General features: G+C 38.3%; 1 protein-coding gene and 1 long non-coding RNA gene across 8 annotated transcripts in view; one reads left to right on the plus strand and one right to left on the minus strand.

Moving 5' to 3' along the window:
* The window catches only part of SMYD3 (SET and MYND domain containing 3), a 375,697-nt gene that overhangs the window by 153,218 nt on the left and 199,629 nt on the right, over positions 1-22,850 (plus strand). Inside the window, exons 1-2 of one of the 6 annotated variants that reach the window (XM_053937667.1) lie at positions 12,082-12,144; positions 14,692-14,760. The exons of 3 other annotated variants lie outside the window; for them this stretch is intronic. In XM_053937667.1, the coding sequence (XP_053793642.1) occupies positions 14,737-14,760 (24 nt within the window). In that variant the 5' untranslated portion in view covers positions 12,082-12,144; positions 14,692-14,736. 2 more of the 6 variants (XM_053937680.1, XM_053937681.1) reach the window with 2 other exon arrangements.
* On the minus strand, positions 8,547-11,859 carry LOC128785301 (uncharacterized). Of its 2 annotated transcripts, XR_008429816.1 has the most exons (3): positions 11,714-11,859; positions 10,616-11,030; positions 8,547-8,656 (listed from the first exon to the last, which is right to left on the minus strand). It is a non-coding gene; the product is annotated as an uncharacterized LOC128785301 (long non-coding RNA). The 2 variants fall into 2 exon arrangements; XR_008429815.1 differs by having other exon boundaries at positions 8,547-11,030.

The following is a 22,850-nucleotide window of genomic DNA, read 5'->3' on the forward strand; positions in this document are numbered from 1 at the left end:
CACTTGTTTCCAATTGTTATGCAGAACTGTGTGCCATCCCATTGCCAAAGACTGCGAGCTCCTGATAAGAGCTAATTGACTTGCAATTCCTTATTTGCATCACATTTTTGATTCCTGGAAATCAATGAGTAACCTGAAAGTCATGACATTGTAGAGGTCAGTGTGTGCACACACACGCCAGCAACCACAGAATTTGATTAGCTGAAATGGTGACAGGGTTTTTGTACATTTTTTAGCTTTCATATGAAACAGTCAGACAAGGTAGGTCTGGCTGAGAAGTTTTTGCTTATAATCTTTTTTTCTTTCTCATAAAACTGCCAGCAGTCTACTCAGGTGCCTTTAAAGCTTGTATTGCTGACATCAGTTGGAGTTTCTGGGGAAGTGATATGATGCTGAGGAAGCAAGTTTAATTATTTCTCACATTGGTCCTATGCTGGTTAAAGAATGTAGGTTTTTCAGGACAAGCCCAGGAAAAGAAGACGGGCCACTGAGGAAGATGCTCTTATACCAAAAACGTGTGCTGAAAGCCTAAGGAATAACATTCTGTTCCTCCAGAACAGCAATATTGTTTCATACTAAACAGGATTTCTAATGACAATTAATATAGGCTTTCAGGTTCTGCAAAACAATGCGAGGTATTCTGTATAAATAATGACCACTCTGAAAACACAGCCATTCTGCATTAAGCTTAAAATCTAGAAGTGTGGATTGAGAATAATGCACTGTACATATATCATCATAAAGGGTCTGGATACCCCAGAAAAGGTTTCTCCACAGATCATTTTCATTAACAAGATGCATGTGAGAAAGGTCAGTAATCCTTGCTCACACAGTGTCTCTAGATTGACCATGAAAATGCATGTCAAAGTGACGTGTTTTTTGAGAGGGAAATGCCACTTGTTTATGTCTTTTGTTTCTAATATGCTGAATGAGGTATTGAATTGAATGAGGTGGTGTCCGGAAGCAATGATGAGAGAGAAAGAAAAAGAATTGACAGAAGAGAAGGAAACAGTACCGAGAATATGGAAATAACTAGAAAGCAGAAATATGTGTGGAAATGGAAAGTGATCAAGATGTCTACAATTAATTCAGGCTAGATGACACTGGGAAAAGGAGGCTTCAGAAATCTGCAACTGGCTTTTTGTTTCTGATTTCTTTTAACATGTACAGTAGAATAAAAATATTGCCAAATACAAGAAAGACTGAAAAGAAAGTAAATCAAGGAAAAGAAAGAAAGGAAGAAAAAGAAAGCAAAAAGAAGTACCACTCTGGAAATGGGTACATTTTTGTCTTAAGCAGCAAAAATCGCACTGTTCCTGACTCCACTTCCCTGCCGCCTGCAAGCAAATGAGATATGTACTAAAATGTCCAGTTAAAGGAAAATTGGTTCAGAAAGAGCAGCTAGAGTAAAATCTAAAATGAAGGCAGGAAAATAACAGAAATCATAAATAACAGGATGTCGTGACAGGGGTATAGTCTTTTCCAACCTTAATGATTTTATTATTTTACGAGATGTGGTAATGCTATGTTAAAATAGGGGTCTCTGTAGAGTTGCCAAAAAAAAAAACCCAGCTAGTAATTGTCTGAGACATCCTGTGTGGGATGGGTTGGTAAGTTCCAGGCCTTATGGTAGTGCTGTAGGCTGAGGAGTGCTGGACTTCAGGTAGAATAAGTGCAGACAAAGCATATTGGCTGCCTTTGGGCAGTAGAAACAAATGCTTCTTAGAAGTCACAAAGCCACACCAAGAGCCAATAACTCTATAGATACAAATGTGCATGGTGAGTGCTTAGCATGTACCAAGATATACTTTGTAATAGAACACTGATAACTTCATATTTCAGGGCAGCAATGATGGGCAACACTTTAGAATATCATTTATTATTGTTTTATTTACAAGAAAGTTAGATGTAGATGTATACTTGAATTTCTTAGGACCTGGAATATTCTTCAGTAGCTGTTTTCCCTGCCAGGCAGGGCAGGTCTGGCTTCAGACATCTCAGAAGAACATCCTGGTTTGGTCTCTTTGCTGCTTCTGTCTCCTATTTTGTCTTCTAAAATGCATGTGCTCCACTATATCCTTTTGAGGAGTTAAACCACATACATTAAACATCCACTGGGCTTTGCCTGTTTGTCAAATATTTGGTTCTGTGAACCAAACACGTGGTCTTACATTTAGCTTGCAAGAGTAGGTAGTCATGGGGGTTTCTTTACATGGGCTCATTTTTAGCAGCTTACGAAAGCAACGGTTTAGCCTCATCCTGAGATGCCAAAGATCCCTTCTGCTCTGTGACTTCTTTAAGACACAGAATTGTGTCTCAAACATTTTGAGTGACTGAAACAATGTTCTTGTGCTGCAACAACACAGTGGGTCAAATTCTGTGTGTGGAAACTCTAATTCTCTCCCTTCCACTGGAGAGGTCATGTGGTTTTGAGAGTGCCTGCTCAAAGACCAATGAGACAGGTTCAAATCTCATAAAACAGTGGTGGTCTTTTTCACACGATATTTGCAATTTTGTGGTAATTTTTTATTACATATTTTTCTAATCAGGTTTTAGAAACAAAAGAATTTGAATCTGCAAGCCTTTACTCATTTCTTCAATTCTGTTAATTTAAGTTGATTTTCCCCCTATTCCAACTCTATTAAAGATAAAATTGAAAAGATGTTTTTCGCTACTGTTCATAAATATATGGCAATCTACAGTGTTTCTTACTGAATAGAATTTTAATTCAAAATGCCTAAAAGATTATTATTGGAGTCATGTAATCTTATCTCAAACATCCCTTTCTTTTGTAGAAGAGCTGGTTTCAACTTTTCTAATACTTAACTCTTTTGCCTTGTAAATAATGCATATGTGCTATGCCACTATTAAGTATTCAGTCTGTTGACTTCTATTTTTCTAATTTTTATGGTTTTCCTGATGTGAAATGAAGAAGATTCTGGACCTATTCCCCCAGGACAGGAAAACTGTTAGTAGAATTCAATACTCTTTTCTACAGAAATTTGAATATAATTTGAATGCATTAAAATTAATCTTAAAAGGCAGCATTCTTTGTGGCAAGGTATCAATAGGCATTTGCAACAAGTTAAGAACATATTTTTTTATGTCCTAGAAGTTTACTGTTAGCTTTCAATGGTCATAAAAAAACCTCAGAAAATGACTTTCAGAAGTCATTTTGCAATGTATTAGAATATCAGTATAGCTCAAGTTTTACTTGTTGCCAATATGATTCTTGACATCACTTTGCAAGTAAATGCACTGCATCCTGTGCCATGGCATATACTGAAAAATGCCTTCCTGGAGACTGCAAGGAGACAGCTTCAGTTTGGGCTGATTTCCAATGTGCTGCTGTGTCTGAAAATCCACCACTTCACCTCTGCTGGCTCCTATGTTTTCCAGTGGGATGGACTGAGGGGCACTGTGCATCCCATGGTAGTGTATGGTGTTCCATAGATAGTTTTCCTGAAACCATACAATTTTTGAAGTAATGAAATTCTCTTTTGAGGCTCAGGCTGGCATGCCATATATGTGCAAGTAAATCTTGTGCAACCTTTTCAAAGGCAACACAAATTGTGAGAAAAAATTACCTATCTTGTAAAGATTGATAGAGTAGGCATCAAATTTTGTGCTGTAAAAATGCCAATGAAAATGGAAGGTGAGTCAAGCTGCTTTATGCACTAAAAAAAATTAAAATAATGAAGTGAAATTGACCTGAATGAATCCCTCAATTGCTCTAGATATAGTAATACAAAATGGTAAAGCCATAGAAATGGAGCAACATATCTGAGACAAGGCTATGTATAATAGTAGTTTCCTGAATAAAGCAGCAATAATGCCAGATTCTTATAGGCCATTATTCAAATCTATAAGATAACTTTCTAAATATTTTTAGTTTACAGCATATAAATAAATCATAGAGTAAAATAATTATGTCAGACCATATGCTATCAAAGTATTTTACTGTGAAAGGGGCCTTAGAGATCCTGTATCACTTAATCATTTCATAAATATGGGTTTTCATTGAATCTGAAATATATACACAGTAAAGGCAAGTAATATGAATAGCACCAAAGTGACACATCCTACAATAGTAAATAATCCAGATAACAGAATTTATATACTCAGGGATCTTTAACTGGCACATCTCGAGTTGTATCAAGCAGTTACATTTATAGCAGTGTAGTATATGTCTTATTAGAGGTGGACTTTCACTCAGTTTCTACTAGTTACAATTTATGAAGTTGAAGAATGACTACTTTTAAGCTCAGCTAATTAATTGCTAGCTTAATATTTGGCAGTCTTGTTACTTTGCAACAGGGTCTAAATCCAAATTATTTATGATGGTAGTTCAGGCACTGCAAGGGATCAGTTTTCATGAGCTCTGAGTTACTGGGGTTTGTGGATCAGCACACAGTCATATACTTAATAAGAGGAAAGGAAAGCAGACCAGTGACAAGGAAGTAAGTGTGGAGGAATGCAGCTCCCACCATGGTGCAATAGCAGCAGGAATGGTACCAGACACAGAAAAAAAGCCCCAAACTAGTATACTCGTTTTTTAGAGGTAAAATCCTATTTTGCAATCACAAATACTTTTGGTAGGGGTGTGAATGAAACCATGTGTTAGAACAGGAGTCCCACATGCCATGTAATCTCAGTCCCAGTTATCTTAGGCTCTTTAACTGGGATTTCCACAGAGAAATCAGAGCAACTGTGTTAGATACCTGCCTCAGTTAGCTGATTTTATGGTGTCAGGAAACCCAAGTATTTAATTTAGTCATAACATTAGGTACTAAACCCCTCCTTCCTACATATAGCCTAAGACCCAAACAGATAATCTACGCGTATAGTGCCATGACTTGATTCTGCCTTAATTTAATGAAGTGAGTGTATTTAAAATTTAGGGGAAAATGAAAGCCAGAAAATGGATCTATCTTAAGCTCCCGTGTTTCTAACCTCTGAAATGCTCCTTTCTTTTTCAGCACCTTCCTTCAGGGGTGAGCTATAATTACGCTAAAAATAACAAAGCTGCTTCCTGATTTTATCTTCTCTGGTGTCTCACTGCATCTGAGAGGTTGAAGTATTGCTTTTACAAAAGAAACCCACATGTGGAAAATTTCAGTTTTCTTTTGACATTATATTTACTTAGATCCTGGATGAACATATCTTGTGAGTATTACACATTGCAGTTCAGCTCCAACCATAATAATTGGTAAGTTTCCTAGAATTGCATGAATATATAATGAATTTTTATTACAATTAATGAAAAAATTGAGGGAAATTTTATAGATATGTATCTAGAATTTTATTAAAAATGTAAATGCATTACAAAGTATTAAAAATAATAATGTCTACCAAAAATATATTACAGTATTTTGCTTTGGTTAGTGTTAATTAGTGTCAAATTCAAGCAATTGGTAATTCTGGCTTTTTCTTTTTTTAATTGAAACTGATTGTGGGTGGGCTAAGTTACACTTAGGACATGAGTACCTGTCCAGGAGAACTCTGGGGGACATTTCTATATAAAATTCCTCAGCTGCATTCTTAAATTCAGGTGAAGATGCATCTGTCTTCTCTCTTATCTTTCCTTTTAAGCCTGTGCAAATCTTGCTGCAAGTAAATGTGTTAAAATACAGGAAAAGAGGAGGAATGAAACCGATTTTTATCCACAGCCTGTAGTCACATGTCACAGATCAATGTTGTAAGAGATCGTAGGCTGCAATATGGCAGGGAGCATATGCTGCTGACTGCTGTGCCTCCTGTAGGTGCTGTTCCTGTGGGGAAAACGGTCAGGCTTGGTCCTTCAGTCTGTCTCAAAGATGAATTGTATATATCATGGTGCTCACACACTGCACTCCTTAGATCAGGGACACCATTTTAACATAAACCTTTAAAACAGAAAGTTTAGGAGTGATGCGACCACTATTTACATAATCTAGGTTTTATATTTCAAATAAAAAAATGTAAGATGGATGTGATCAAAGAGCAGCTGTAACCAGTCTTGCCATCTGAACACCCCTCAGCTCCACCTCTGTTTGGCTGCAAAACAGATACCACAGAGCGTGACTGTGTCCAGTGAGCCCATGCCCTGGGCTGCCCCAGGACTGGAGAACAGAAACAGATTTCTGTTTGGGCCAGGCCCAGTTTGGTTTTTGCACCCAACCAAGTATGTAGCAGACACAGAACTTTCCTGTCATATGTTCCATTCCTTCTATTCCCCTCCAGGTATCTTTTCCCAAGACCGAGGAGCAGAATAGAAAATGTATTGATTTCTTACTCTTGCTCTGTAAAAGAAGTAAGGCTCAGCAGCTTAACAGGTCTCATGTCTGGAGCTACTGCACACATCTTTAGTGTCAGCACATTTTATTTTTTCAAACAAAAAGGAAGTCTAAAAATAAAAATTGGTGTTATTTTGAAGCACTAGATAAGCTTTTTTCTTTCACCTTTTAAAAGAATAAAATAAAATAAAATGAGACTCCAAACTGAAATGTCCTGCTGCTTTTGGAGAATTCATATCAAAATCTCTTTGAGCATGACAAGTTAGTAGACCATGGAGCTGTTTCATCTTAAGGTGTGGCTAGAGATGCTTTAAATCACAGAAACTAAAGACAGAACAGACTTTAGAGTATTTAAACTTCTGCCTGTAAAATTATAACATTGTTGCTTGTAAATATGCTAAAAGCCTCCTGTAGTGTCTTGTAAATATGCTAAGAATCCCCTGTAGTTAATTCTCCCACTATTTTTATTAATGAGAGCAAAGAAAATGTATTTCTTATTTTATAGCCTCAGTTCCCAGGTGTAAATCTACTGTTTTGTTTTGCATTAGCAGCTTTGTTTCCTGACTGACAGGTTTCAAAGTTTGCCATAATTGTGAGCTGTGCTCACATTCACTGTGCTTTAGAGTCAGCAGGGAATGGTACTATGTGCTGTTTTTTCAAAGAGAGGGCATTACAGTGGCAACATCTAATAAATCCCGAAAGCACCCCACCTTCTCTTGGTATCCTTCAAATTCCTGTAATAGCACAGTTTCCTTTCCATTAGAACATCATGTTAGTGTCAGTGTTTAGGGTCAGTTTGGGGATGAGGGAAAAGAAGAAAATATTGTATTTTCATTGTGCAAATCTGATTTTCCCATTGATTGCAGAGGCCAGCTGTAAGGTACCTCGTTAAAATACCAATTCAAAAATCATTTATGATGTACTAAAACTGGAATACCCCTATTGAGTAATGTACTGTGGTCAGTAGAATACATTTGAAATGATGCCACCTTAATGAAGAAGGACATTGTTTGGTCATCTCTCTGTTTAGTCTTTAATCACCCTGCTTTTCTTGAAAAAAATGCTGCAACTGTTGAGATTCAGTTTGTGATATTTTCCTGACTGCCATCTGTTTGTTTCACTGTGTGGTTGAAATTTTATTATTTTGGCCAAAATGTCATATTTTATTGTATCATTCAGTCAATATAAGATCCTAAGCCTTTGGGCAGAGCACAGTACTACTGTTCTGTAGGTTCTGCTAAAATGGGATCATGTTTCCCTGCTTTAATGTAAATAGCATACTTTGTCTGCCTATTTAAATACCCTCTTTCTGCTATTTATTATTTTCTGTGCTGTTTTTCTGCTTTCAGCATGAACCAATATAGTTGCCTTTATGTACTTTCAGGTGAAGAATGATTTACTTACCAGACTGAAAAAAAAGAGTATTGGACATAAATAACTACTGAGTGTGTCCCAACATTCTTGTATTTAGTACATGTTCGAGAGAGTGCTACCTAGTTTGAGAGCAATTCTTTGTAGAAAAGAGATTGCAAAAAGTGCAGCATGTGTCTAGAGAGTTTTCAAAAACACAGTTCTATTTGTGGTGGAAGGAACAAAGAGCTGTGAAATATGTGGTAAAACATAATGCACAGTGATTTTTATGTACCAAAGGTGCTGACACATACTAAATAACATATGTGCTAACAAAGACCTTAATGTTAAAGGTCTGTTTCAAAGCTGAATTAAATTGTGAATAGACTGGAAATACTAAGAAATATATTTTAAGGGTTTAAGACATGATGTCTTTCTGCTTCCTTTTTTTTGCATGTCAGCTGGGGCTTTATTTGGGGTTTTTTTTACATTGTATTGGGTTCTGTCAGTTTTCTAGAAAGTACTTCTGTAATGAGGTGTGTGTAGAAATGTGCTAGATTTATTTAACTCCTGTAACTGATTACCCATACCTTGGTGCAGTACATTACTGCACTTATACTTCTTCCTGCTTCTATATAACACTCTGTCAAATATTCTGTTTAATGTTTAGTGCAGTATGTTGGATTGTTGGATGGCTTTGTAGTGTTTTCTCTCCTGAGCCTTAAACTTACCACTAGAGAGGTATTAATGTTGCAAAAATGAAATTTTGAATAGTTCATCCCATTTGGTCTGGAGTTTTGTTACAGCTTTAATTCAACTAATTTCTTGGTATTGTTTCATTAGTTGATTAAAAAATAACAACCAGAAGGTAAAATTTTCAAAAGTTATGATTTTTTTTATTGAAGAATGGCTGTTGTTGTTTTTGTTTGTTTGTTTGTTTTTTCCTGGACTACTTAGAGAAGGTCCTTGAACTCCACAAACATTATTCATATGTCACTGTACTGATTTCTGAACAGATTCTTCAGTTCTTCCTATTATAAAGCATATGAAGTATATAAAGATATACTTTATAAAAAGATACTTCTTGATATCCTTAAAAAATTAACTTAATAATTGCTTATGATAATGTGTTATGTTTCAATGAATCTCCATCTTTCTGCTGGGCTATTTTTACTGATTGTTAATTTCAGTGCTGGATATTTTGTTTGGGTACCATCTAACTTGCTGATCTGTGCAGTTGTGCGCTAGAAAACTGCTCCCTCCTGAACTTTGTATTTCCACTCATTCTTCTGAATACATCCACCTATTTTTTCCTTCCTTTTTTCTGTATATCTCCATATTGATGTTAATCCCTATTCCAATACTTTCCAGTACCACTCTGAAGTGCATATACATGCTATTATCCTAATAGCTTTTGCTTGTGTCTTAGCACAGATCTGTTCAGCTGATAGTGCTGGTGAAAAGCAATTTAAACAAGCCCAGTGAGTGCTGGGAAGTCACTCTTCTGTTTCTCTCCTCCACTTACCAAATGTAAATGTTCAACACCATACATTTCCTAGCTTCAGAAAGCTTATAGCTTCTGTACCCTGCAATGCAGCTACATGCACCTGGGGGGATAAGGACCCAGGAGAGGCATTTTTGGCAATGATTTTATCTTCTCCACTTGCATCCTCTTCTCTCTCATTCCTTGCAGGTATCATGCCAGTGTCTATATCCTTCTTGAGTCCAATGAGCAGTGAAGAATCACAGCCCACCCTTAATTATCCAAAGCTGATTTTGAAAGTTTCCTGTCATACCTGGGGGAAAATTGCCTTTTTCTGTTCCCTTTGCCTGCTCAGGGTTAGTCCTGCCCATATACAGAGACCTGGAATGGTGGCTCTTTGTTGCTTTGGCCTTGGGAGGTTTGCATGTGCTTGCTGAGCCTGATCTTGCTAGTATTGCTGCCTTTGGGAGACACTATTTTCAGGGGACATTTTAGGAACAACCTTTTCTTTTTCTCAGCCACTGGGTCCTGAGGTCATCCCTTGTGTTTCTGTACCTGTGGGGAACTGGGCATCAGGCTTTGAGGTCTGAGCTGGGGATGATGAGTATAGAGTTCAAAGTCCCATACCAGTCTCTCAAATACTGGCCCATCCAGTATTTGAGGGCACTTACTGCTCCTCAAAGGGAACTACTATTTATTTACACTAAACAACACCCAAAATGTCCTAGATGTGGTATCAGCATACAAGAACTGAAATATTTTCATATGATATATATTTCCAAATCCATAAAAAGCACTGAGCAAGTTAAAGTGGAACAGTGTTTTTTCCATCCCTTTTTCTCCCCCAGTTTTCTGTTTGAAGGCTTTTAATAAATCTTTTATAAACAGTATCTCTCTGTTAATTCAGAATAATTAAAACCCTTTTTTCAGTCTTTAATGTTGGATATCAATTCTGGCCTGCTGCTATGATGATAGAAAATGTGATATAAAGATTTTAATTGACAGTCTGTGCTGAATCACTATGCCTGCTAACTGTCAGGGACAACCTGTCCTGGTGATATTACTGCCAGTTTGCCAGGTCCCTCAGCGATCCTGAGGAAACCATTGTAGCTCTGTCTGCCATTTTTTCTATGTACATCAATGTAAAAGCTGTCAGGGTAATGAAGTCTGAGTCTATTTTTGTTTTGTTTTGTTTTTTCTCCCCTCTCACAAATTAATTAGCCTTATTTTTAATGTAGATTTCTTTGCTTTATGTGTCTCTTCATCCACAGAAGAAGAAAAAGTAGTAAATAGTTTTTCCTTATTGCGTTATTTGAATTTCAATTTTTGGTGCTATGCCCAGGCCCTGATACTTTCAAAGGTGGCTACATGAACTTCTTCAGGTCTTGGTAGTGCTGAAACTTACAGGCTCTTGACTTAATATCTCTCTATGGTTTGCCCATGCTTTCTCCCTTCTCTGGGAATTCCACCAAAAGAGTAATTAGATGTGAAGTGGGTCGTTCCTTACCTTCCATTCATTTTCTGTTAGAATAACAGAATCATTAAGGTTGGAAAAAGCCTCCAAGAGTATTGTGTCTAACTTTTGGTTGAACACCAGCATACCAACTAAACAGTATCACAACAGAGTGAAGTGGAGATTGGTGGCTGTCTTTGCCACAGCAACTGTGAAGCAATTGAGTTTAAAATCCCTGTTGACAGGAGGAAAAATGACAGCAAAACCTATACTCTGGACTTGAGGGAAGCAGATTTCAGGATGCTCAAGGAATTAGTCAGTAACGTTGCCTTGGAAATTTTTTTTTGCAGGTGCTGGAGTCCATCAGTGCTGATCACTTTTCAAACATCACCTCTTAAGGAACAGGCAATTCCCAAATGTCAGAAGTCAAGCAGGCGAGGAAGAAGCCTGGCTTGGCTGAACAGGAATCCTGAAAATAAGGCAAAAGAGGAAGGTGTGTGGCCTGAAGCTGTGTCAGGGAGGTTTATGCTGGATATTAGAAAAAGCTTCTTCACCCAGAGGGTGGTTGGGCACTGGAACATGCTCCCCAGGAAAGTGGTCACAGCACCAGCCTGGCAGAGTTCAAGAAGTATTTGGACAATGCTCTGAGGCACAGGGTGTGATCCTTGGGGTGTCCTGTGCAGGGCTGAGTTGGACTGGGTGATTCTTGTGGGTTCCTTCCAACTCAGCATAGACTATATTTCTGTGAAGTTCCATGTCAAGTTGTTTCTTGAACACTGCCAGGGATGGTAGCTCCACCACCTCCTTGGGAAGCCCATTGCAATGCTTAACAACCCTTTCAGTGAAAAAATTCCTGATTTCCAGTCTGGACCTCCCTCGCGCGGCTTGAGGCTATGTCCTCGTCTCTTGTCACTTCTTGCCTGGGACAAGAAGCCAGTCCCCACTTGGCTACAGATCCCTTTCAGGAAGCTGTAAGACAGTGATAAGGTCCACCTTTTTCTTCAGGCTAAACAACCCCAGCTCCCTCAGCTGCTCCTCATATAACTTATTTCCTTCACCAGCTCCACTGCCCTCCTTTGGACACGCTCCAGTACCCAATATCCTTCTTGCAGTGAGGGGCCCAGAATTGAGTGCTTCAAGGTGAGGCCTCACCACTGCCGAGTACGGGGTACAATCCCTGCCCTAGTTCTGCTGGCCACACTATTGCTGATGCAGGCCACGATGCCATTGGCCTCCTTGGCCACCTGGGCACTCTGCTGGCTCATGTTCAGCTGCTGTTGACCCTTTTCTGCTGGGCAGCTTACCAGCCACTCTGCCCCCAGACTGTAGCACTGCCTGGCGTTGTTGTGACTCCAGTGCAGGATGTGGAACTTTACCTTATTTACATCACAGCACTGTCCTCAGCCCATTGGTCCTTCTGCAGAGCCCTCCTGCTCTCCAGGAGATCAACACTTCCCCCCAGCTTAGTGTCATCTGCAGAATTACTGAGGGTGCACTCAATCCCCTCGCCCAGGTTTGATAAAGATACTAAACAGGACTGGCATTTGCTGCTTACTTGTGCAGTTTGTCTACTGATTAAACAGGTGCTTCTTTCATTTACAAAAGATATTTATGGATCTGTGCGTAGTTTCAGGATTTGTATGTGCCAGCCATCTCAGTACCAATCTGCAGAGTGGATGCCATCCCAGGGTCCCTGAGCTGGCCAGGTGCAGGTTGTGCACTGCAGGCACGCTCTGGGCAGTGCTTGCATGAGAGGCAAACAAGTCACGGTTTTCTTGAGTTGTGGGATCACACAAAATGTTAGTTCTACAGTCTTCTCATTTGTAAAATGGGAATAATAAGCTTCCCCACATGGTTAGTGTTTGAGAAACTTTGGTGAAAACATCCATAGAGATTGTTCATCTAACACAAGAGAACAGTGCATGGAGACTAATATAAAAGTAGGTGTTGTGCTGTGTACCTTTCATTTTGAAAGCAGTGATAATACAGGCAGGCCATTAGTGTGAGAAATTGTGGCTTGGCGGAAGTGTTCTTTTATTTCTTTAATTTTGTAAATATCTTGTTACTTGTTCAGGGCAAAACCAGTTTTAAGTTTCCATCCCATTTGACAAATGAAAACGGGAGGTCCAGTCTCTGGACCTCTGAATATATATGATGTCTCAGTAACTCATTCTGCTTCACAAAAAGATGTGCAGAGACTGTAGTGTTTGGCTCTTAGGGAAAAAATTTGGAATCTGTTCCTGCTTGTAGATTTACAGGAGCATGTTACACTGCCACGTTACCATCAGTCACAGAGACTGCAACTGTAAGAGTTCTGCTGAATTAATGTCTTAAAAAAATCAGACCAAGGTTTCACCTGATGGATTCAATAATATCTTTATTAAAATAATTAGATTTTCCTATTACATAGGCAGCAATAAATTCTTCAATATCACTGTCAGATAGTTAATAATGTGGGATTATGATCTCTCTATAGCAAAGTAGATAAAGAAAGGAACCAAAGGCAGAAAATGAAAGTTTGATGATAATACTAGAGATTAAAAAAAAACAAATGAGTGAAAGAACTATCAGATTTAAAGAGATATCATGCAAATAGAAATATGATAGAAGTGTATAAAGAACTGATAATATAGAAAAAAGGAAAAGTGACATAAGTAATGCAAATATGTCTCATATTTCAAGGAAGTATTTAAAAAAATATCCTGACATAAAAAGGAAAATTTAACAGAATAGTTTTTAGAAGTCACAAGCACTGTTTTGCAGAACATACAATTTCCTCATGGGTATGTACTGCTGCTGGAGGACTGGAGTTTATTCTAGTTCAATTAACCTATATATACACACTTATAAATCTGCATTATAGGGCATGTGCCCATGTGGTCCTCACACATCAAGCTTCATATAAACACACTGTGACATCAGTGAGATCCTGGGGGAGGACAGAACAAATACTGTCAGTGCACAGAAAAATAGCAAAAGGACGTGCCTTTGTAGCATATAACAAAGAAAATTTTGAGTTAAGGAATAAATTCTGCCCTTTTGACTTCAGAGTTGTTGGATCTTTGTACTGTGGATCTGATTCTGGCCTACAAAGCAGAAGAGTTCAGTGTGAAGCGGGGTTGATGGGCTTTGATGGGCTGGACTCATGCCAAGCCTTCATGCATTACCTGATCATTTCTTGTGAAACGCATTACTCTGTTTTTCAACTTGGGAGAAGTATTTTGTTTGCAAAACACGTAGCTGCATATTCACTTATGCCTCCCAAGCATGTGAATGCATGGGGTGAGATGGATGGCAGTAATTTTCACAGCTTAAGTTGCTACTTTATCATGGGGAAGCAAATAGGATCCATACGAGGTACATGTTATTGCAGAGTATGTTCCTTGTGTATCGTTTGGCTGCAGTTAAAGCTCATCAAATCTCCTTTATGACTCCTTATATCTCAAGATTCTATTTGCATCAGATTTCATGTGTATATTTCACTAGAGGCTGCATTCAAAGCAACATGTTCCAGACAGGAGAGCAGCTGCTGGCTGCTGCCATGCTAGGATGGAAATTCAGGAGAAAAACATCTGCGTAATCAGGGAAAATTAGAATTCCTCGTGCTAAAGGAGATGTCGGATTCAAGAAAGGGTTTTTCTTTAATAATCTTACTTAGTATACAGGAATTTGCTGTACACTGATCTTATTAGGTCACACAAAATGCTTTGTCTTAGGATGATACATACTAGGAGAAAACCACGTTTAGATATAAAAGACAAAGCAAAATGCATACAACTGACTAAAAATCACACTTTTTTTATCAGTTGAAGGAGATGTTGCATCCTGGTACTCTTTATACCTGTTTCTCAATGAAACAGACAGAACAGATAGAGACACTCCGGCAATGTTTTAAATACACCAAAAAATATTAAAAATTGCCTGAAGCATTGCCTTGAAATTTCAGTATTGAAAAAATTTGGTATTGGCTGCCATTTTCATGCATTAAGAAAGCAGGAATATGAATTCTTGGGAAAATACATTATCATAGCTGTCTTTTGGAAGTCTGTTGTCCATGAGGGTTCTGTTGGAAAGATCTATCTTTTAAAGAAATGCTAATTGTGATAGTGAGCTTTCTTGGGCCATTTCAGGTCTGCTTGGGTTCTCATACTCCATTCATCTGTGACATGGTTTGAATGATGAAGCTGTTGGATGTGCAGGTGGGTGTTCTCTCTTTGGTGTGTCCTGCATTGCCCCTGGGCATGAGGGATAGGAGTTTGCTGCAGCTGCCCTCTCAGAACCTCTGCCAGGGCTCTGTAAGTAATTAGGTGGAATTACTGGATATTAAAATATGCTGATAAATTTGAAAAGATGTTAGTGTAGCAAAGGGATTTTTAGAAATGAAAGCTCTCTACTGTATTTCAAGTCTGCTATAGCTGAAAGCTAGCCTAGTAGGAAACACAGCCAGCAATGACAGGCTTTTTTTTTTTTTTTTGAGGATTTAGTAACCTGAATTTCTGCTACAGAAAGATTTTACAGCTCTCATATATATTGATGAGGATAATCTAAAGAGAGTTTATCTCTGTAATCTAATTTGGAAGATTATTTACTGAGCTGCTTTTTTATGTATTTTATCCATACATGCACAGTATGTACAATCATCCCAATGTACAAATAATCTTAATTTTTTATCAATACAGAAATTGAATTTGTGCTTTTGAATGCCATGCTGACCCCTGGCTTGGGCAATAAAATGTCAGGTCCCTTCAGATGAGACACTGTCCAGTGCTTTTCTGCTGTTGTGCCTGAGAACAACAGCCCTAGTTTTGCAGTCATGACATTAGCACTATTCCAAAATGCACATCAGAAGACATTGCTTGAGTGGCATAGCAACATGCTCTGTTTGCTATATGTAGGAATATATAACAATATCTATCATTTGCTGTAGATACTCTTGCAACTTACATTATTTTCTCCCTGACAGAGTTTCTCTTCTGTTACAACTGGAGAACATTTCAAGTGGTTAATAGAAAATGCAGTCCCTTATCTGTGAGCTTGTTATATGTGCCTGTCATTTGCTCATATTATCACAACAGCTTGTAGAATATTGTCACTTGTTTCCAAAGTATCGAAAAACGGCAGTGATCTGCCTCAGCTCCTCTCCCTCTGCCTCCATAGACACATGCTGCACACAGCCTTGCAGCTGCACAGTGTGAGAGTTGTGTGGTTTTTGTCTGCCCATGCAGTGCTGACAGGTCAGGAATCTGAGATGGAGCACTAGCACTGATTTCTGAGAAATCATGGAACAGTGATTTTTAGCTGAAAAGAGAGTATAGGCAAGGTGTTGCAATAGTTTCCATTTGAAAGCTGATGGCTCAGGAAGTGTAGGGGGAGGAAAGTGAAAGGGGATGGCAGAAGGATAGGCTAGACATCTTTGTGGAAAATGAGTTATGAACTACTCTAGGCAGCAGTAATATGGTAGAGAGGAGAGATGTAGTAAAATATTTCTGCATGTGAAGAAAGCATCTTTGCTGCCCACCTGATCTTACTTTTGTTTTGAATACTGAAGGAAATTATGCATCAACTGACAACAGAGCTTTTCAGATGCCTCTGGCAGTTTGCATGCTACATTACACCTTAATCAGTGATAATTCATTCAGAAAATCTTGTAGACATGGGACTCGTGTAATGAGATCACATACTCTTACAGGGAGCATAGTCCTCATCTAGAAAAAGATAACAGTAAGCTAATTTTGCATCGTTCTGATTTGACATTTCAGTGGAAGTCATGTGGTAGCTCTGAATTGCAGGTGAGTCAGAGTGTGCGAAAGCTTTCTGCTCAAGAGAAACTATAGCTTTTATCATTGAAATTTCAATTATCATGGAAAACAAGCAAAGCTTGTAACTGGGATCTTGCTCAAACATCCAAATGAAGAAAATACAGATTTAGAGTTCAGGCAGACTCCTCTCTAATTAGTATTCTTACAGTGTGGCAATGACCATGGTAGATGCTCTTGAAGATTGTCACCTTCTGAGACTAGAAGATGAACCATTAAATTCATTGAAGCAGTCAGCATTTCCTTTTGTGTGTGCATATTCTTGGCAGCTGAAAAAGTTTTGCTCTCTTAAATGAGTATGCTCCTATCAGGTAATGTCTGATCATAAGATGAACAATTGGAGTATGTTATATTTCACTATCAATCTCTTTACTTAATTGCTTTTTTTTTTTTTTTTAAAGCAAAGGCTATGATAGAAAGTTTTGTCTGAACTCAGTTGCTTTTTCTAACACATACTGTTCAACATACTGAAAATCTGTGGGTAATTAAGGAATTTTTAAATTTAGAGTATAAGTGCTACTGTGGATCCATTAATTTTGTGGCAGGCATACCTAATACAGTCTTATAATTTTTAAGAATTATTTAAACTAGCAGATAGCCTTCTGCTTTTTTAGGTTCTCTATTAAGAGAATATTTCAATTAATATTTGAAATACCTTGGAACCAAAGGTTTCTGTAAGGAATTTTTGCAATGTAGAACTGCTTTAAAATATGTATCAGTCACATATAGGAACTCATGGCATTTTAAGCTGCTTGTTTCTTTGAGGACCAGCCAAAATTTCAACACAAAGTCTTGATATCCGTGCTTGCCAGAGTTGATTTATGACTTATCCAGAACAAAATTTGGCACACATGACTGCTGAACTCCAGCCCAGCTTAAAGCACATAACTCCTGCAACATGCACAGCAAGTGGAGGCAGGTGTGTCCAACAGGGAAGGGGAGGTGCCTGTCAGATGTGGGTATCCCTGTGCCATGTCTCTTCCACCCTGCTAGCTCATGGCAAGCAGAATGGCTCTTCTGGTGTGACCTCGAGTCCAGCAAGTGGACTCAGCCAGCACTTTAAAAGTTCTGAAAAATGGCAGAAAAATTTCATCCTTGGGTTAAGAGAGCTGGTTCAGCTTTGCTGAAAGAAGGAAAACGTTTGGTTTGCTCTTCAACTAGCAGATCTGATTGTGTGCAGGCAGCAAGCAGATTTGTTGCAAGATTTTATTATTTTATTCCATTTTGTTTCAAAATATTCACAATTTATTCTTTCTCTAGTATTATATTTAAATAGACTTTAGGACATTGTTTTTAGTGAATATAACTCAGGGAATGCCATGGGGTCACTACTGTCACAGTGACTATTTTATTACAGCAGTTGAAATCTTGTATTTTGATGAGGAAGAGGGTACCATCAGTTTGTGAAATTTCTCGGAGGATCGTTACCTTATTTGCTTATATTTATATACCTTATTTGTTACCTTATTTGCTTATTTAGTTTTTGAGACAGGCAGAGTGTGAATGCATGTCAGGAAGAAAACATGATCTGATACCATTTTGAGCACTTTGCCAAAACAGTAAGCAAACTTTTCCAATCTGACTGATAATTTTCTGTGATCGTGCAATAAAGCTAGCCTAGCTTTTGAACTGGTTCAGGGCCAAGGGGTAACTTTTCATCAAATGGAGATATTTTCATTTATCAGTTTATTTTTTTGTCCATCCACAGAGACTGGCCAAATAAAATGTTTTCTTTGTGCCCTGTATGCCACTCTGGTGTTTCCATCAATTTCTCTCTGTCTCTGGGGCTACAGGTATCAGTCAGCTGCAATAAAGTGTCATTTTTGCCACGTTGCTGTTTTTTGAGAGCTCTCAGATATTTAGTGCCCAGTGTCCTGGACCTGTGCCTTGGGTAAGCCACGTGGGACATGTTCTCAAGGGCTGTGGTAGAAATGTGTGTGGCTGATCTGGACACAGTAGTAATAAAATACAGAGCTAAGAGTCATCTCCTGCCCACTGACAGGCAAGTTCAGCAAACTATTTATGTTTCTTTCTTGATATAAATTTTTGACCTTTACGATTCAGAGGACAGCTTGAAAATGTCCAAGTGAACCAATAAGAATCAGTAGCCAAAACACCAGGAATCCTGGCTTTCTTACTGATAGAAAAATAGCTTTCTTCACTTCCTTTCTTTATCACAGAAAATAGCAAAAATTATATTTTCTCTTTTTTAAATTCCTTAAGCATGATGTTACTGCATTTGCTGCTTTTCCAGAACCTTTTGTGAAGCAGGCAAATTAGATCCCACTCCTGCATCACAAGTGCAGACAGAGACATGCAACAAAGCTGCCCCAATCCCCCTTTGGGTTCTGAAGCAGGCAGTGTGTAGCAGGCTGGGAAGTTAGGCAGCTAAAAAACAATAAGTAGTTTAAATAGAAACGGGGTGCAGAGGATTTTGAGACTGTGTTCTTTACCCTAATTATTTTGCCATGTTAGGAATTAATGAATTCATTGCCATTCTTCAATAAGCCTTAGGCTAATAACCCTGTGAGCTTAGATAGCCTCAAGGTAATTTTTTCCTTTCTTTTAAATCAGGCCAATTTTGTAAATGTCAAGCAGTCTGGACTAAGAAATGACTAATTTTGTGTCATTTAAAATCTTTTGGTAGCCATGGTTGTATTTTTCTTGAGTGTGATCAGTTAGAAAACATGAAAAATTTGAATGTTCACTTCAATCTGGGCAAGGTAGTACTACAGCAGCATTTAGCAATCCTTTAATGCTTCTGGAGCCAGAATGTTGTTAAGTTCCCATAAAGTTTAAGATGCATGGTATAGTGAAAATAATGTAATAGCACAAAATTGAACAGGATACTTCATCTGTGGATTGGAAATTAGAGATGCATCTGGCCTTTTTCCCTGGCTGTGTGGGAGTGTTGCAATGTAGTTCTGTTTTGGGCACCCTGTGTGTGCTGCCTGTGATTGCCTTTGCAGGATGCATGTGCAAAACTCATCTGAAACTGCAGAGTCACCTGTGAAGTACCACAGTGGCATTAAGTTCTGAAAAAGCAAGACCAGGAAACAATAGAGCAGCTAAAACATTGCCTGTGGTAGAGAGACTATAATGTGGAATTTAATCATCAATATTCGTTGATGTAAAATAAGGAAAACACCTACAATCTGTTTTAGACTCATGTCTGTAGCTTGGATGAGAGAACAGAAAAAAATGTTTGCAAAAAGAAGTTTTGTGGGGCACACTGGATAGTCTGGCTTTAGTTTTTAAAATGGCTTAAAAGTTCAGTTATAAAAATTAGTTCTCATAGCACAGTTTGGAGTTTTTAGTGTGTGAAAGGGAAGAAGATGGGAAAGAAGGGATTTGTCAGGTGGGTGTGCAGCACTGTTTCAGACTGGTGGACAAAGGGAGATTTATGGAATAGGTCTGCCTGGTTGGAAGACATTTTCCTTGCCCCATGGACTCCAAAATGGCCATCAATATAGGGAAGATTTAAATAATTACACTGAAATTATGCTAGCTGAAAAGAAGGTCAGGGAACTTGAAATTTGCTGTTACTACCTGTCACAAAAAAAATCTAATATCTGCAGAGGAATGCTGATGAGGTGGGGGTGAGACACCTACAAAGAGCAAACTGAAGTGGACTCCCACAGTAATTCTATCACTCTGAGTTAGAGCTGATTCTTTCAGAATCCCAAAATATTCACTCCGCAGCATCCCCAAGATAGGAACAGAGCAGTGTCCCATATAAATTATGTCCTAATCTCACCCTAACCTTATGGCAGAAGAGAAAGGATCAGTAAATAAGACAAGTGGAACACAGCTGAAACCAGCTAACAAACATTGCTAACTAGCATTTTAACCTTAGAGCAGTTATTAGGCACCAGAATCATGATCTATCTTTGAGATTCTTGCAGTTCAAATAATTCTCTCAAATGAGTGGTAAGATCTTTGTCATGGTTCTGATCTTCACTCTCATTCTCAGACTACACTCAAGTTTGAGGCTTTTAGATTGACTAAATAACTGATGAGCCATACTCATGTTCAGAGTTTACACTGCTGATGTGCTTTGCAGGATAGAAGAGATTTTCCACCAACTTCAGGGCATGGGACACCTGCTGCCATCCCTTAAGCAACAGACTGAAGATTTGTAACAGATGTTTTACGAGGCATTTTCATAATGCGTTGTTCTAGGTTTCCTTTCACTCTTCCTATTAAATCAAGATTTTTAAGCTGTTTTCTTTAAAGACAAGTGAGTAAAGGAACAGAGACAGACAGTTTGACAGCCTATGAAAACAATCCAGGGTATGAATGGCAAAGCTGATTTGTAAATCTGGTTTATATGTTGCAAAATAGTGAAAATTTCTAGGAACAGTTGCATAGTTTTGGAAGTTTCTTTAAAAATCACCTTCCCCTGTGTTGTGAGTGAGCATCAGCAGCTGCAGCTCGAACTATGGCCAAGTATGAGGACAGGAATTTGAATTTTGTTTTTTGCTTTGTCCATCAGCACTGTGATTCTCATGGCTTTCTGGCTGCTGTTTCCTATGGTTTCTAGATGGCTCCTGCCTGACCCTTCACTGGCTTCCTGCCCTTGTAATTCCTATCCCTGCTTTGATAATAACATTTTGGTGAAGACTTGCTTGAATTGTTTGTAGCTTTGCCACAACAAATGATTATTTCATCCATAATGTGTTAGCACGGGGTTTCTTTCCTCATTCTTTCTGAATATTTGTGCACCCATGGACACAGTTGGTGCTGAGCACTCACTATAAATTTCTCTGCAGTCCCTGTGAGGAGTCTTGGTGGTTTGGCTTGGTGGTGGCAAAGCAGGTGCTGCCCGGTGTGCCCGCGTCCCTCCCTTGGCGGCACATCGGTGCTGGGGCTCCCTTTGAGCTCACTGCTGAGTGTGCTCTCTGGGGTGCAGAACTGACATCTTCATCACCCCAACTGTTGTCAAATAGGCCAATTAATCAATATGTCTGTATTATTTTCTATATCTCCTTACTGTGTGCTAGCACAGTAAAAGCCCTTTAGAAGTTCAGCAGAGTATAAGATGCGTTGTAGCTGTTCCCACAAAAGTGCATTACTTCAAAGCTACCTTCAGGGTTCTGTGAAGTTTTGAGTGTCCTAAAGAAGTTATTATTAAAATGTCATCTGTCTAGAATCAGTTAAGAGCTCAAAGACATACTATAAATTCTCTTAATGCAATCAGGAGGATTGGATTAGCCAGCTTTCCCAGCTGCATGCTGGTAGCATTTACACTGAAAGGACAGATGTTCCCAAACTAGCTGATACTCTGAAATCCAGAGGTACAAAAAGATCTTCTTGCAGAGGTTTTCATTCTGAATACCTTAAACTGTTTGTCTTGCACTCACAGCCCAGTTACTTTTTTTTTTTTTTTCTTTCTGTGAAAAGCTGTTCCTTCTTCAGAGTCTTTTGCAGTTTGCCATAATGGCTGTGGCTTGATGCCAGCTGGGTACACAACCTGACTTGCTGTGAGACAAGGCTGGGGACTCTTCCAAATAGCTGGCAACTACAAATACCTGCAAAACAGAGACAGGCAACTTTGCTGCCAGCTGCCTCTGTCTTGCAAAAATGCCATCTTGGGTTATATGCACAGAAGAGAAATGATAATTTTAAAAAGTGTTTTTTTTGTTTGGTTGTTTTAGTGGGGCTTTTGTTAAGTCAGCTGAACTAAAGAATTAAAATTTTCACAGCTTCTATGGGAATTAAGAGGAATACACATTATGGCTTTAGCTTCAGTTTTCAACAAATTCAAGATATTTGTAGTGATCTTTACAAAAACAAGGTTATTGGTCTAATTTATGCTTGGCAAAAAAAAAAAAAAATGTGTAGAAGCCATAATATAGATGTTCACATATAGAAGATTTAGTCATTAGAAGGGAGGGAGGAGTTTAAGATAAATATGTGTAAATATAAATCAACACTAATTAAAGGGAAATTTTGCGTATCACGGTTTGATGTATTAAGACAAAGAAATGTTTTCTAAGCACTGGAATGAATGAAATCCAGTTGCATTTAAAAGTTAATTAGAGTGTTTTAAAAACTAAAAACCAAATCTGTTTATCATTTAATTATGTTTAAAAAAATATTTGAAACACTTCAAACAGTCTTTCCAGAGTGGGAGATGATGTCTCATCATCTAATTGTCTGCTTCCCACTGCTCTGAAATCTAATCAGAGGGGAATCTCCCATCCCCTGGGAGGAATGAATTTAACCTATTGCCTAAGCTATTTGTATTAGCAGAAAATATTTCACTGCTACATTTGCTTCTTTTTTTTTGTGTGTTTTTTTTTTTTTTTTTTTTTTTTTTTGTTGTTGTTTTGTTTTGTCTAAATAATTATTTACAGGTAAATCTAGGAAAGGTCCTACAACTACAATAGGAATCAAGGAGATACATAAAGGCAAATATATAGCCATATAGGGTAATGCAGAAATTATCAGGAGATTCAGGGTAATAATAA

The sequence above is a fragment of the Vidua chalybeata genome, chromosome 3, assembly GCF_026979565.1.
Source record: "Vidua chalybeata isolate OUT-0048 chromosome 3, bVidCha1 merged haplotype, whole genome shotgun sequence".
NCBI classification, from domain to species: Eukaryota; Metazoa; Chordata; class Aves; order Passeriformes; family Viduidae; genus Vidua; species Vidua chalybeata.